This window comes from Alosa pseudoharengus, unplaced genomic scaffold, assembly GCF_046254945.1.
Source record: "Alosa pseudoharengus isolate Yale_2024_CS ecotype anadromous, Long Island Sound unplaced genomic scaffold, YU_APseudo_1.1 YU_APseudo_1.1_scf_19, whole genome shotgun sequence".
In the NCBI taxonomy this organism is placed as follows: domain Eukaryota; kingdom Metazoa; phylum Chordata; class Actinopteri; order Clupeiformes; family Clupeidae; genus Alosa; species Alosa pseudoharengus.
This window is the reverse complement of record NW_027468657.1, coordinates 13,959,977-13,976,046: the sequence shown is the minus strand read 5'-3', so window position 1 is coordinate 13,976,046 and position 16,070 is coordinate 13,959,977. Positions and strand designations below refer to the sequence as shown.

General features: G+C 42.9%; 3 protein-coding genes across 3 annotated transcripts; 2 read left to right on the top strand and 1 right to left on the bottom strand.

The window, feature by feature from the left end:
* The first annotated feature begins 3,523 nt into the window (after positions 1-3,523).
* ddx41 (DEAD (Asp-Glu-Ala-Asp) box polypeptide 41) lies at positions 3,524-10,461 on the top strand. Its single transcript, XM_076291764.1, has 17 exons — positions 3,524-3,701; positions 4,202-4,288; positions 4,706-4,859; positions 5,249-5,323; positions 5,435-5,495; positions 5,601-5,737; positions 5,985-6,057; positions 6,172-6,325; positions 6,599-6,735; positions 7,866-8,028; positions 8,161-8,292; positions 8,747-8,818; positions 8,910-9,006; positions 9,137-9,286; positions 9,400-9,471; positions 9,653-9,763; positions 9,977-10,461. Exons 1-17 carry the CDS (start codon positions 3,675-3,677, stop codon positions 10,111-10,113), a joined length of 1,839 nt encoding a protein of 612 aa, XP_076147879.1. The 5' UTR covers positions 3,524-3,674; the 3' UTR covers positions 10,114-10,461.
* A 191-nt stretch (positions 10,462-10,652) lies between these two features.
* dok3 (docking protein 3) lies at positions 10,653-14,165 on the top strand. The gene is made up of 5 exons (XM_076292873.1): positions 10,653-10,815; positions 11,361-11,666; positions 12,107-12,194; positions 12,918-13,087; positions 13,261-14,165. The coding sequence occupies exons 1-5, from the start codon at positions 10,690-10,692 to the stop codon at positions 14,125-14,127; spliced, it is 1,557 nt and encodes a 518-aa protein (XP_076148988.1). The 5' UTR covers positions 10,653-10,689; the 3' UTR covers positions 14,128-14,165.
* Positions 14,166-14,694: 529 nt separating this feature from the next.
* On the bottom strand, positions 14,695-15,559 carry atoh1b (atonal bHLH transcription factor 1b). The gene has a single exon (XM_076292681.1). It carries the CDS (start codon positions 15,557-15,559, stop codon positions 14,753-14,755), a length of 807 nt encoding a protein of 268 aa, XP_076148796.1. The 3' UTR covers positions 14,695-14,752.
* Between the last annotated feature and the right edge of the window lie 511 nt (positions 15,560-16,070).

The following is a 16,070-nucleotide window of genomic DNA, read 5'->3' as shown; positions in this document are numbered from 1 at the left end:
AAAACATTACAGTTTTGGGAAAAAACTAAATAAAGTGTGGTGTGTGCTTTCTTACCTGAACACTCCTGTTCTTGTCAGACCTCTGGTGTTTCGGCTGCTCTGCAGGTCTTTAAAGCTTTCTCAGCCTCTGCACCAGCAGCAGTACTACAGACGTTGCCTCTGCTTGTTTAGCCAGCCATCCACTACAAAGAGCACCGCGATCACAATGCGCACACAAAGCTTTATGCCTGCATATCTGCATAATAAGAAAATAGTGGAGTGTTTGTGTGTGTGCATAGGTGTGTGTGTGTGTGCGAGAGAGAAAGATTACGCTGAGAAAATGAAATAGCACCACTTTTGTTGCAACTGTCGGCTCAAGTTGAGACTTGTAATGCCAAGCATTGTATTGTTATGTTAAGTAATATTACAAATGTGTGTGGCAAAATCCCTGATACCCTTGACTACAGTAGTGAGGATTTGTGTAGGTGTATATTAGGGGTGTAACGGTACACAGAAGTCACGGTTCGGTTCATACCTCGGTTCGGACATCACGGTTCGGTACGAGTTCGGTACAATGGAGGGAAAAGCAAAACAAAAATGCAGAAAGCATTTTTTTTTGTACATGTCTCAGGCTGTACCACCTAGTGTCATACAGTCTCTTCCCTGAGCTATCTGCAACAGCCTGAAGTGTGTAAGATGTAGGCTAAACAGTACAATAAGTGCCCAGACTCAATCTGTAACTTGTAAACAAAATAAGACAATCAGCTATAAAACTGAAAATAGGCCTACAGCATCTCTTATTTCTGAAAGTGCAAATTACATAGAAAATGATTTTTAAAAATCCACTTAAGCAAGACCTTCAACATCTGTGTTTAGTTGTATATGGAAGGGTCTACAATTTGCCTCAATATTTTTCATTGTGTGTAAAGTAATAATCTAGCCTACTAACTGTGAAAATATCACACTATTTTGCCTTTTTTTTTAAAACGAAATTGCTCCTTTCATTTCATAAACAGACTACAACTAGAAGTCACGTGACTTTGCCCTTTGACGTTAACTCACCGTAGCATGGTTTGTTTATTAGCCTGGTTAGCGTTGTCACTTTATTTTACTGTCTATGCACTTAACACTACCAGCTCCTCATGTGAGAAGTTACAAGTTACCCCAACATAAAGGTAATTACCACCCGATTTACATAGCTTTCTGTCATTACGAAATCATTTAATTTAAGCCATAGGTTTTGGCCCTATTTGTATGTGTATCCAAAGGCTGCTGAAGCGCACGGGAAGTTTCTTTCCCCTCGTTTCAGTGATTGGTAGCCTACATCATCTGGGTGATGGCTTCGAATATGTGTAGCATTTTTTCCACTCACATACCCAATGCTGAACAACGCCGACACACAATTTCATCTTATCCACCACTCTTTCGCCTGTACTAACGTTACTGTAACTGAAGTTCTCAAACTTGCGATCTTAAAGAGACCAGCGGATCCTCTAACTCTTGTAGGTCTAACCTTAGTGCTGCTAATGACTGACGGACTCGACCGACGACCTGACAAAAAAAAAACATAGGCGCCAATCAGAGCTTCAGAGCTAAGGCGAGGCTACAGATTAGCGTTAGGTGTCGCTAAAGAACTCCCGTAACTCTCGCTACTTAACAGTAATTGCGCATGACATTAATTAATCCGCACACGAGTTTTATGTATTTTTATACCGTGTATTCTCCGTGTAAATTCATGCACCGAACCGTGACGCCCGTACCGTTTCGGTTCAATACGAATACATGAACCGTTACACCCCTAGTGTATATATATATACATATGTGGCAGGCCAGTGCCTCTGCAGTAAAGAAATTCTGTCACACTTTGCTTTTGAATCGCAAGGGGTGTAGAACTGTGTGTGTGTGTGTGTGTGTGTGTACCCATTCAGTCCCTTTATGCTGTCTTGGGACTAAAATGAAAGTGGTCCAATACCACAATTTTGAGAGGGTCTATTTATGCTTTATCAACGTATCAATACCTGTATATGTGTGTGGTGTGAAGGGAGAGAGCTGTTTTGCCCATCTATTTCAGCTAATGCCCAGACCATCAATCACCTGCATCTGTCAGATTCTGCAAATTCTGCACACTGCAAATTTATGGTTTGTGGAGCTGACAGTAATGGTCTTTGCTCCTCTCCCTCTCTCTCTCTCTCTTTCTCCCTCTCTCTCTCATTCTCTGTAGTACACAACTGTTCTAGCTTCAACAGGGAGAACAGAGAGAATTAGGGTGTAGATTTTCATTTCAGGAAGACTGATAGCATGCAGGGAATTGTGTTATTGATGTATGTGTTTATTACATTCACTAAGGTCATACAAATAATTTAACTCTATGTACTGAACATGGAGGTATGGACTATGTTTTACATTTGAATACCTTTGTTCCCCCAATTATTGTATTATTTGTTTCCAAACCCAAGTATACCTTTACCATAAACAAAAAATGGTACAAAGCATGCCTACAGGCCAAAAAATAGTTATTATAATTTACATTTTTTTAAATATCATCTAGGTGTAGGCCTAGTTTGCACGAATATACACATTCTCAGACAAACACCAACCAGTAGGAGGAGTAGTTGATCCTCAGAATGTGAAATGTTCCAGCTTTTGGTTTCTGAGCATCAGCTGTGTTGAATAATCTCTTGAACCCCGGCCTGAATTTCCCCCGGCCAAATCTGTTCTGAGACATCTTTTTAAAGGGTGCAGTTGTACCAACAGACTGAGACTATCATTTCTGCATATGCCTCACTGATGGTGAGTGTGTCGTGACCCTTGTGGTCTCACACACAGTTCTGGTCACCCCTGCAGAAGAGGTCAAGGGGCTGACTGTATTTTAAACAAACCCTCTCCTCCAGGTTCTCCACTGGATCTATCAGTCTGTGGGTCTTCAGTTGTGGCAACAAAAAGTCTAGATGACTAGCCCGCAGTCCAGAGTGGGTTCTGACTTTCCCACCAAAGCCAACTCAACAGGGGACTCTGTTCTGATGCTCTTCTGGCTCTGTCTTGGTCTCACTTTCATTTGAACATGCAGGCCATCTTAAAAATGAAGATGTTAGGTTTGAGGTCTGGACAGCTGCCGAAATTGTCTGGACACTGGCTGACTACAGCTTCCTCAGTCTCTAGTGAGGCAGGAGACTGGGCCAGTGAACGCATCCAGACAGATGTATGTAAGACGTCCCTCTGCTTGAAATTAAATTGATTTGTTGTGCAGTCTTAACAGAACTTTAAGATTTATAATTTAGTATTTCCAACACTGTTCTATTCAGGTAAAGCTCAATAAACACAAAGTTGCCTAGGTCCTTCATAGCACATTTTAGATATCATAAATGCATTTAAGAACAATAATAGTCCTGTTCGATTTAACTGGTTATAACATGCCATTTTACATTATCTTATTGATCTTATTCTTACCTGAACTTCAGGAACTTCTCAAACACCTCTCCTACAGAAAAACGCGTGTTTTATAGTCCTCACTGGTATCCGTAGAAACTTCGAAACAAACACAGGCGATAACGTGAGTGCTACGTTAGGCAGGGTTTTGCTACAAATGAGGTGTCCACTCGTTTAATTTGCAAAATACACAGGGACGTTTATATCATCTAAGTTATATGAATCAGTCACTGGTTTAATTCATTCGCATCTCTGATTACAAACGCAAAATGGAAGTTGAAAACAGAGCTAAAAAGGTAGAACTAACGTTATATGGCTATTGATTGTGATGGCTAACAGCTATGTTGCTAATTTTATTTTAGTTGTATGTTGCTCTGCTGCTGCTTATTTATTTCAGTTTTAAACAATGTCGCAGTATTACTCGTTAGTCCATGGTCTGTGTTTGTCTGATTCTCTGTGGATACAATGTTGATATTTGTCGCGACTTCAAAAAAGCCACCAAGCTAACTTTTACAAGCTAACCGTTGCCAGTGCTACATAAACTGATTATGCAAGTTTGTTACGTTAACGTTAGCGAACAATTAATTTAACAAGTTGCGCCTTAAGTAACGTAATGTAATAGTTGATGTGTGGCTTCCTTTATAGATTAACTTTTACTATGCTACTTGTTTCATGTGTTTTCTAGCCGATTAGCTAATACTAACAGTTAATGTTACAAAAAGTAGCTCCTTGTAACGTTGGCCTGCTTTATGGTAACGTTAATGCACAACTATCGGTTATGCTTCATCCTTAACAGAGGAGTTATGGCGAGGACGAGAAGTCCGGCTCAGAGGATGAAAGCTACGTGCCATACATTCCAGTCAAGGAGAGGAAAAAGCAGATGGTAAAGAATATCTAAAACCCTCAGATGCTATTCTCATGCTGCCTCTTCCAATGTCATTGCTACAAATTTCCCACCAGCCATCATTGCTACAAATGACATATTACAAAGCTAGAGATTTGATATACCATTACATTCTTCTTTCCCAATCCCCATACTATCACCCTCATAAATAGCTGACCTGAATAATGTCTTGGCACTTAAGACACCACACATTATGTACATTGCCTGTCCTGTACATACTACTTGTATATTGTGGCCTACTTTTAAATAATATAAACAATGTCCCCAAATTATATTGTATAATATATGTGTCTTTGCTGTTAAAGAAACACCAATGACTGGAACCAAATTCCTTTTGTGTGTGTCAACATGCTCCAAAACCCAATTCTTATTTGCTCTGTATGCGTGCTGGTGAAGCTGGAGAAGATCCAGCGTCTGCGGGGCAAAGGGCTGCTGGAGGAGGAGAACAAGGAGAGCGGGGGAGAGCAGAGGGACGAGGATGAGGGGCTCGGCCCGCGCTCCAACATAAGCCTGCTGGACCAGCACCAGCACCTCAAGGAGAAGGCAGAAGGTGCAGATATGCTTTGCCTGCCCCCTGCCCACTGTTAAGACCTACTGTACAGAAGAGCAAGGCCTTCTTTGATTGTGTTGAGATTCTTTGCCTGGTTATTTTTGATGACTAACTAACTAAAAGTAAGATGACATCAGCACTGTTTTTTGTGCATTGTACTGGCAAAACCCATTTCAGATAGATGTTTTTTTTTTTTTATACTTTTGTTTACTAAACCTGTAGGATGGCTATACAAGTGTGTACAGTTTACTTAAAATAACTATTACATTTAAAGAGGACACTAAAGAAGCAACTCAGTATTATCTCAGCAATAATTACTTTCTATGAAATGACACTAGTTTAATTTATTGAGTGTGAAAAGTGATGTAAATGACTTTTTTTTATTTCAGCTCGCAAAGAGTCAGCCAAAGAAAAACAGCTGAAAGAGGAAGAGAAGATTCTGGAGAGTGTAGCAGAAGGGAGAGGTAAGTGTGACTTTGTACCTTCATCACTCCTAATCACACTCGCATATCTTGTGTTAGTTTTACTCTCCTCTGACTGATTGTCAAACCGAGTCATACATATTGTCTTTACAGCTTTGATGTCTGTGAAGGAAATGGCTAAAGGCATCACATATGAGGACCCAATCAAGACAAGGTTGGTAAAGATTCTTCAGTTTGGGGCTTGTTCGTAATGTTTGCTGAACCATGGTCAAGTGTAATGTTGTATGTTAATGGGATGTATATTCCGCCACCTGTGCAGTTGGAAGCCCCCACGGTACATCTTAGCTATGCCCCCAGCCAGGCATGATAGAGTGAGGAAGAAGTATCACATTCTTGTGGACGGGGAAGCGGTTCCTTTACCAATCAAGAGCTTCAGGGAGATGAAATTCCCTCAGGGTAAGAGATCTTAAGGGCCACATGTCACCGAATTTTGTGGTTTAAGTTTTTAAAAAAAATGCTATGTATGTAAACATTTCTGGATTTCTGTAATGGCGGGGCGGGGGGGGGGGGGGCGGTGTAACGTGATTGTGGTGCAAGTGGCTACAGTGTCAATACCACATTCAGGTCCAAATGCCCACTGGGACCCGAGTTCGATTCCGAGTTCAAATTCAAATTCTGATTTGTGTGTGGTGTCTACTCGCAGCTATTTTGAAGGGACTGAAAAAGAAGGGGATTGTGCACCCAACACCAATTCAAATCCAAGGGATCCCAACCATGTGAGTACAGTCATACTCTTGTGCTTCCTGCAATACATGAAATAAATGAAATAACTGATCAGACAACCGATTTGGAATGATATAATTTATATGGCCTTTTGTGTTTGCTTGTAGTCTCTCTGGGCGAGACATGATTGGCATTGCGTTCACTGGCTCGGGGAAAACACTGGTCTTCACTTTGCCCATAATAATGTTCTGCCTAGAACAGGAGAAGAGGTTACCATTCTACAAGCGTGAGGGACCCTATGGCCTCATTATATGCCCTTCAGTAAGTATCGTCTACAATAAGATTAGTTTAAACTCTCTTTTTTGAGAGTGTGTGTGTGTTCATGTTCTTGATTTCTGTGCTGCACCCATGCTTTTATTACTATGAACACATGCTTAGTAAAGTAATGCTGTACCTTCCATCATATGATTGAGTTGATAGTGTTTTGGCTATTAAATAGCTAGATCCTGTAGCAGACAGATGTGTCAGATTGTTGCACCAGGCAGAGCCAGGTTGAATCACACAGATCAATGTGAATGTGGTGTCTCTTTGCAGAGAGAGTTGGCCAGGCAGACCCACAGCATCATCGAGTACTACTGCAAGCTCCTGGAGGAGGAGGGGGCACCCCAGATGCGCACTGCCCTGTGCATTGGCGGCATGTCTGTCAAGGAGCAGATGGAGGTGGTCAAGCAGTAAGTCTTCAGGTCTTCCCATTAAGGGCCTGTGTCCACGTTTTTTGCACAGACAGCAGCTGTTTTCTATAGACCCTTTCAACAATAAAAACAAAAACAATGCTTGAACATTCTATTTGGTTCCCAATCTACTTCCTCTGCATTAAGATAACATATGGAATGTTAAAACGGAAGCCTTGTGGGGCCAACTATGATGCTGATAATGGAATTCTCTTGAAAGGGTCTTTACAAATCCTCCTTCCGCAGCACTCAGAGTACTGAAAGTTGAAATCTGTTCAACTTTTAGAACTGCGCTGGGCTTGTCAATGTCACTTCTCTCTCGATGACCATAACCTAGCGACAGTAAACTCTTGACCGAAGCGCTCTAAAAAATGAAGTTGAGGGTGCTATCAGCGCAAAAAACATGATTGGTGTACACAGGCCCTAAGTCTTCAGGTAAAGTCAAGTCACTTTATTTATATAGCACATTTAAAACAACAACAGTTGACCAAATTGCACTCCAACCATGCGAATCAACCTAGGACAGAGCCAAAGTTTCTTTGTAGGTAGAAGCTCCACAAAAGCCTTAGTGACTACATGGACCAGAGGTTCCTAAAATATAAAAATCCTGGCTCAGACATAACATAAATTTGTTTAGATGAATGCAACTAAAAATGATGCATTTTCTCATCATCTTTAATCTGTTTCTCATTGGCTTTGTAAACTTTGCTGTGCAAAATGCTAAAACCACTTTGGTCAGGTTGGTTCAGTGCACAGGGAGCACTCATACAATCATGACTTCCACACTACACCGGGTGTTGCTCTGACTAAATGAGTAAATGTAATTTGCAGCAGCATCAGCATTAAATCAGAATTTAAATGTTTGCTCTTCTAACAACCTAACACACCTAACATGAACTTCCCTTTCTTCCCTGCTCTACCTCCTTCTTCTACCGCTTTCTCCTCAACTACTTATAACTTCTACACTCTCATCTTATAGTAAAAGTATTTGATGTAGTATTTAAAAAATCCTACCTAAGGTCTCCTCTGCATTGTAGCTTGAATATTATTCCTAATTTTTGTAAGTCGTTTAGGATATAAGCGTCTGCTAGATGAATAAATGTAAAATGTAAGTGTTTTATTCATTACAGTGGAGTGCACATGATGGTGGCCACCCCAGGTAGACTCATGGACCTGCTCCAGAAGAAGATGATAAGCTTGGACATCTGTCGATACCTCGCCCTGGACGAGGCTGACAGAATGATTGACATGGGTTTTGAAGAGGACATCCGAACGATTTTCTCTTATTTCAAGGTAGGTGTTGAGTTGAATGAATAACAGGGCATTCATTGAAAGGGGGGAGGGCTCTTACACTTTTCAGCTTCCTAATAAAGAAAGTCTTAACAAATATATCCTGAATACATTTTTTATGTGATTGACTTTCAGGGTCAAAGACAAACCTTGCTGTTCAGTGCTACCATGCCCAAGAAGATTCAGAACTTTGCCAAGAGTGCACTGGTCAAGCCCATCACTATTAATGTGGGCCGAGCAGGTGCTGCCAGCTTGGACGTCATTCAGGTGAGAAATTCAGTTGAGGGCGATTATATACCTGTTGGAATAGATGTGCTCCTGTTGCCCGACTGGAAGCGTAAAGTTCTAGTTTCTCCAAGGTCATGGGCTGGGTTTCTAGTGAGCACAAACACAGACATGTTTTACCTTATCTGTGCTGTTGTTTTGTGCTGTGCTGTTGTACATGAAACCATGGTAATATAGCCTCACAAAGGCATACCCAGAAGTATGCAAATGTTCACAACAAATGTGCACAACCAAGCACATCACTTCAGTCAGTGTTCACTTCTGCCGTTTTGGCCAGCTAACATTAGCCGCTAGTAAAAAAAACAGACTGGAAACAATAGACAGGGCTGATGGTTAGCATGCTAGTAAACCATGATGCAACGAAGGGGAAATGCTAGTAAACCATGATGCAACGAAGGGGAAAGAATGACCAAAATATGTCTTTATCTGTTAACAGGAAGTGGAGTATGTGAAAGAAGAGGCGAAAATGGTCTATCTTCTGGAGTGTCTGCAGAAAACCCCTCCACCAGTAAGACTTCCTTTCTCAAAAACATCACTTGAACATAGCTTTTCGATCTATGTCTCTCTCCTAACATTTCTTTATTTTTCACCTCTCACAGGTGTTGATATTTGCTGAGAAAAAGGCTGATGTGGATGCCATTCATGAGTATCTTCTTCTAAAGGGCGTGGAAGCTGTTGCAATCCATGGAGGGAAAGGTAAATAGGTGGTGGAGTGTCACTAGGTGGCGCTCTGACATATCTTCTCCCTGTTCCCAACATCTTGTTCTCTTTTTGTCTGTTACTAGTCTTGCTAAGATTCTATTGCTTCTTTTTCCCTGCCTTCCAGATCAAGAGGAGCGAACCAAAGCCATTGAAGCATTTAAGGAGGGGAAGAAGGATGTGTTAGTGGCCACTGACGTCGCCTCCAAAGGTCTGGACTTCCCAGCCATACAGCATGTCGTCAACTATGACATGCCAGAGGAGATTGAGAACTATGGTAGGTCCTTATGACTCAAAGATTCAGAAGACCTGTTACGATCACGTTTCATGTTTTTCTGTAAAATGTCAACTGCTGAAGCCATGTGATTAATGTACCTGTCTGTTTCCTAGTGCACAGAATAGGAAGAACAGGACGTTCGGGGAAGACTGGAATTGCAACAACATTTATCAACAAGGGCTGCGGTAAGTAAAATGATCGCATGTTAGGTTGTGGTTAAACGCCTGCCCCAGACTAATATTTCCATTACACCAGAAATACACTTGTACTGTTATATTTGGTATAGAAACCTATAGAAGGTTTCTCACCACAGATGGCCCTACAGTTTGAGATGACACTCACTCACAATTGTGTTTTTTTACACAGATGAGTCTGTTCTCATGGACCTAAAGGCCTTGTTAATCGAAGCCAAGCAGAAAGTCCCACCAGTTCTTCAGATTCTGCAGACGGGGGACGAAACCATGCTCGACATTGGAGGTAAGTCTGAGTTTGCCTGGAGAAATTACACTGACATGTATAAAGTATTTCTTTTGATTGTTTGTTTATAAGTCAGTACATATATATCTCCTGCTCTGTTAGATATGGTGTACAGCATGTCTTATAGAACGTGTTAGTGTCTTTCATTTTCTGTCTTTATTGTTTGTTTGTTGTGAATATGTCTGAAAGAAAGTGTTTGTTTGTTCCCCTCAGGAGAAAGAGGTTGTACGTTCTGCGGTGGTCTGGGCCATCGTATTACAGACTGTCCCAAACTGGAGGCCGTGCAGACCAAGCAGGTCACCAACATTGGCCGCAAAGACTACCTGGCTCACAGTTCTATGGACTTCTGAGTCGGCTCTGTCAGCAGTCATGTCGAATACTTCAAGGTCAAAACCAAGAAAGTATTTTTGGTGTTGGACCAATTGTTGTGTACAGTGCAGGATCATGGTCACACGGGTTATATACTTCAGTTTCGTCTTTAGGGCAAACTGCGGTTTTGTAATTTTGGGTGGCTTGTTTCAGGTCGTGTGGTGTGGTGTATATGCAACGCCAAGCTATTGACCTCCGTGCAAGTCATCGCAGGCTGTGAAACATTGTGAAAAAATACATCTCTTTAATCTTCATATTGTGTTTTTGTCCTTACCTATGGCTTCATGAAAAGCTGTCTTAATAAAATGTAAATAAAGTTTTTAAGTACAGCAATGTGTGGTGCCTCTTCTGCTGTTAATAGATTCCTGTCCTTGGTAGGCGTTGGTAACCTAATCTGATATGATCTGTTCCACTATCAGCATGACTTACACAATTAGACGTGACGGAAAGTTTCTGAGGTAGTCACTAAGAAAAGGCGTGAGTGTGTGTGTGTGCATGACAAGGCAAGCTCAGACATCTCTGCAGTGTCTTCAGCCCTCAGCTTAAGAGGGCTGTGCATGGGTGACCATTCAAAGTGGTTTTCCTCTGTTCTTCGCTTTGCTGAAGTTACCGACAGCAGGCAAGCAATGGATGTTGTAGAAAAGGAAGGCCTGGTAATGATTCAAGGAATGAAATTTGGAAAGGTGGGTAGATACTTACTCTTACGTGTAGATGTATTGAACGCATATGGTGAGGGTGGAAATATGGATGGTGGCTTCAGTGACTTAACAGCTCTTGCAATGCATCGGTGACTTCCGTCTTGTGTTGACTACATTAATTCATGTACCTAGTAAGGGTGTGTGAGCCAACTTTGGTGCTTTGTGAGGAAAATAATAACTGAGGATTAATTAATGCTCCTTTACTTGGAGACTAATCTCAAGGCTCTGCAGTGTTATTGCTACACGATTAATAATGCAAAAGGAGGAAGGCAGACATTATAAACCCCTCCTGTGATTGGATTTGAATTGCCTCAATTTAATGAGCATGAATCATGCATGTGTTCGGAGACCAAACGGGTGTTCTGCTGCCCCCCCCCCCCCCCCCCCCCCCTTCGGCTGGCTGGTTCTTCGGTCCGTTTGGAGAAACTACTTAGTGCGGCGATGAACAAAATTTATCAATACCTTGTTATTTCCTTTTACATGATTTGACTTTAATCTGGCTGTCTGTGTGTGGGTTATGCCTTTAACAGAAGTTTTGGAAAAGGACTTGGATGATACTTTTCCAGCCCAGTTCTTCTGGCATCGGCCGGATAGAGCTGTATGATGTGCGGGATGGGCCGCTGAGCTTCTCCAGTTCAGCCAGGCCTCCGGGCCTGAAGAAGATGGAGAAGCGAGTCATCCGTCTCTCTGACTGCCTTAGCATTGTCCTCGCCCCGGAGGAGAGCTGCCCGACCGACTTCGGCGCCTTCGACCTGAACACCGCTCAGCGCACCTACACCATCGCCACGCCGATGGTCAAAGGCTGGATTCAGACTCTTTGTGAACTGGCATTTCCGGTAGGCAAACAAGGCCTATATGTCCTCTCTTCTATATATTTATTGATAGCCTTGTGTGGGGTTAATGACCAAGTGATCTATAATTGTGGGTGTATTGAATTGTGTGTCGTGGTGTAGGCTACCATTCAGAATTCTCTTTAAACATTAACATGTGGGGTGGTGGTCATGGTACAGCCTATCTATCGTTTTAACGTTTGCCAATTAAAGGTTGCGGCAGTGGGAATAGATTAGATTTTAAGGGTTCTGTTATTTTACAAAAGGCGTCTGATATGAATAGGGGAAGTTGAGATAGCCAACCATTTTACTTCCTCATCTAGCTCTTGTCTTGAGAAATGACCAGCTTGGCCGTTCTCCATAAAAATACTGATAGGGTACAGCAGCGAAAGAGGATGTGCTTCAGCTTATCTTGGTAAGCAGTTATCAACTCCATGCATTCACAGAAAAATGATGGGACTTCAGATGCAAGGAAAACACTCAAAGAAGACACATCCATGGCAGAAAACGAACTCTATTCAAGTTGGAAGTCAGGTAAAAAAAAGATACAATTTTGTTGGAAACGAATCCAGCTAGATAATAATCACTTGTACGTTTGACACATCTCTGTCTTGAGTAACCGGATATTTCTAAATAGCCTACAGTGGAAAATATGATGGTGATATTCCTTTGATGTCAACATCCTCTCCACATTTAACATCAGTCAATTAAAGAGGAATTAATGGAGTTGTTAGAAGTGTGTGTTTTTATAGTTCCTGCGTTAGCCTAAATAATGCTATTTACAGCATGCTCACCTCACACTTTTTTTTCAATGTTGCCATGGCTGAGAAATGTATATAAATGTAGGGCTACATGCCACATACTGCATGTAGCTTATTTCACTTGTCTTCTCAAACTGAACTTTCTCTAAGCTTTTTGACAAGACACTTGAAGCTGCAAACATGTACTATGGCGTGCATGAATTGAGCGTGCATTAATTGAAATCATTAATTTGGCATATCATGATCAGGTGACTGGTTGCACGAGGCACCCACTCCGTGCTGCTGTAGGTCACAGTGTCTGTAGATATGGGAGTGTATTTCTAGTCATGTGTTGTGCCCATATCTATGGCATCATTCTGTGTCTATCATTGTGCTGTAAGATTCATTACCGGCGTTCGCTGCAACTTTGGGCTTACCGAGACCTGATCATTCCTGTGCAATCTGTTTTGTCTTCTTCATCCCTCTGACAACTGGCCGCACTGCTCTCTTTCCCCAGGTCAGTATCAGGTCAAAGTTCAACAGACAGAGGCTGCGACGCGGTGTCGTTTGGCAGGCAGCTATGCTCTCTGTCCTGGCACAGACTCCCTGTCTCTCCTGGACCTTGAGACTTCAAAGACCATCTATTGCTGGCCCTACCGACTCTTGCGCAGATTTGGGACTTTAAAGGTATGACTGTTTGTTTATGTCAAGTCAAGTCAAGTTAATTTATATAGCGCATTTCATACACAGAGGTCATTCAGTGTGCTTTACATAAACAAAAAGATGTACATGAATAGAAATATAATTGTGGAGTTGTCAGAGGAGTTGAAAAGATCCCCTGACCTCTATGTTTCCCCTAGGAGGGAGGTGTTACAATAGAGGCAGGCAGGCGCTCCGAATCTGGAGAGGGCCACTTTACTTTCTTATCAAAGCAAGGGCCGGAAATTTACCGGGCCATGGAGGAGGCCATCGCCCGTCAAAGCGGACGACTGGACCCCAGGCCAGCCCCACCCCCAGAGCCTGTGGCTCTGCCGCTTATCCCCAAACCCCCATCGTTCGACAAGTCCAGGGGGTCGATGGCGCCCGCGGCGCAGTCACGCTGGAACATCTCCCTGCCAGAGCTCCCCGCGAGACCCCAACCGCCACCCGCCAGCTCTCACAAGGACCTTTACTCCGTCATCGAGATGCAGCCAAAGCCGAGGGCCCAGCCCAAACTGCCCAAGATGCCGCTCAGCATGCTCCCGAGCCTGCCGTCCAGCGACAGCAGGGACGATAGCGAGGAGGAGAGGTACAGCTCCATCGGGAGTGACTCTGGCCACCACCCCAACGACGATTCTCTGGTTTACTCTAAGCTGAGCGGTCTTGAGGACAGTTACGAGGAGGCGCCAAGCAGCCAGGAGCAGGATTGTGTCTACAGCAGAGTGGCGGACCATCCACCTCCTCCTCCTCTTCCTCCTCCTCCAGCGCAGAGAAGAACTCTGGTCAGGACACTAGAGGAGAGGGTGGTGGAGGAGGAGGAGGGAGAGGAGGAGGGGGAGAGGGCGAGGAGTGTGGTAGAAGGAGGCGCTCACGTTATCACCACCACCTCCGAGATCCCTGTCAACTTCAAACAAACACTCGCAAACATCCTGTTCAAAGACCTGGCCAAGTTCCAGATCCAACCTACTCTCCCCACAGAAAGAACAGATTCAGATGGCACCTTTTATCCGAAAAACTTTGACATGTGACTAGGGGAAATAAAAACTATAGAACAATGCTCTGTGACCTATTATAATAAAAAAATACAACTATGTACAATGTTGTAAATAACAATTAATTGATATAAGAAATTAATTAATATGTTTGTGTGGTGACTGGTGAGGAGTGTCCTGACCTTCCTATATGTCTGCTACTGGACACACACTATGGTAAAGCACATGTTTAAAAGAGATAGACATGAATACAAAATGAGATTTACTTTATTCAACAACTCATTGATTTGACATAAAGACACTCAACTCAATAAAATACATAAATAGCTCATTTTGAAACAGTTCATGACCATAGACATTACTTTCAAAAGAAAAGACTATATTAAGGTTTGGACTATGGTGAGGCCAATAAAGTGCAACTAAAGAGCCTGGTTATTCATGAGAGTATTTATACTAAATCAAGATATCCAGACATTTCAAAGGATGTGGAGTTTTGCACTGCATTTTAAGCCATTGACGGATTTATGTGATAATGTGAACTAACCTCAGAGATCTCTACAGTATCTATTTGGTTTATTTTGTCTACTATAACACAGACAGATTCATTTTAAAGTTTTGTTCTATTTTTGTGCATTTAAAGTCACTGAAAATGGCCTTTCTGTCAGTGAGTCAAGCCGTGACCGTCCTCGGCATCACTTAAGAGCGAAGATTCACCATCGCTGCCGTTGGACCCTCCACATTCGTTCTTGTCCTTCGAAAAATCCGATTTGGAAGTGGACAGTATGAGCAAACGCCCGACAGTGTCTTCGGCGTCACGGGCATCTCCCATCAGGTGTATGGGAGGCTGGGATGGCTCCATCGCGTATACGAGGCCGGTTCGCGTCAGGCTGTCAGGTGAGAACGCCTGAATCGAGTTCTCCCGTCTCAGGCAGTCTTGAGACATGCAGGTCCCTCTCGGTCCTCGACAGTCCGACTGCACCACACCGTCTAACAACTCGGACAGTTCATTGATGTATATCTGTGCCATCTGGAGTGTGTCGTATTTGGATAGCTTCTTCTCGTTCTCCATTGACGGTATAACACTCCTAAGTTTGTCAAAAGCATGGTTAAGCCCGTGCATCCTCCGGCGCTCCCTGGCGTTGGCCGCGACGCGACGGTGCTTCTGTGGCCCGCTTTGCGGTTTGTTATTGCCTCCCTGACCTACAGACAGGACCCCGGCGATGCCAAGAGGATTCTCGCCCAATTTATTTCCAGACGTCGAATTTTCCAGGGAGACGTCCACAGTAGCGTGCCCATACTGGCCTACAGCAACTCCCGCAGTGGACGTGTATGTGTGCAACGGAGCGGTTGGGGATAGCCAATTTCTAGAGTCGCTGCGTGCAAGTCTGGATGGATCGGAAAGTTCTTCAGCTAGTCGACCCCGAATGTTCCCCTCCGACCAATTAAGATGTTTTGCCTTGGAGGACATTGCAGGTGCAGAAAAGACAAACAAAACAAACTAAAAAATAAAACAAAAACTGTAGAATTCTGTGAATTAGAGCAGTGATGACTTGTCTCAAGCCAAGAAAAATCCTCAAAATTCCTCAGTGAAATGTTGAATTTTTATCGCAGCTCTTCTGATCACACTTTTAGTCTGTTCTGAGTCCTGAGTGAAGTTGTGTTCCCACTCCACCTCAGGAGTCCCTTGCCTTATACCACTGCCTCCCCCCTCCTCCGCCCAGAGACACCCTATCTGCCAGGCTAAATGACAGACTCCCTGGGGAAAAGGAAGTTGACTTTTATAACTCTTTTACTAATACAGCAGTAATTAACGACTGCACATAGGTAATGGGTTGGTGCACAAGGCAGGTGAATTGGTGCATGATTATGATCTTTTTTGTTTGTTTGCATAAAGGGTTAGGCTACTTCAAGCCATGCTGAACTGAAAGAGAAGAAATAACAGTGAAAGTTAATTTAAATCATCATTTGTAAATGAGCAT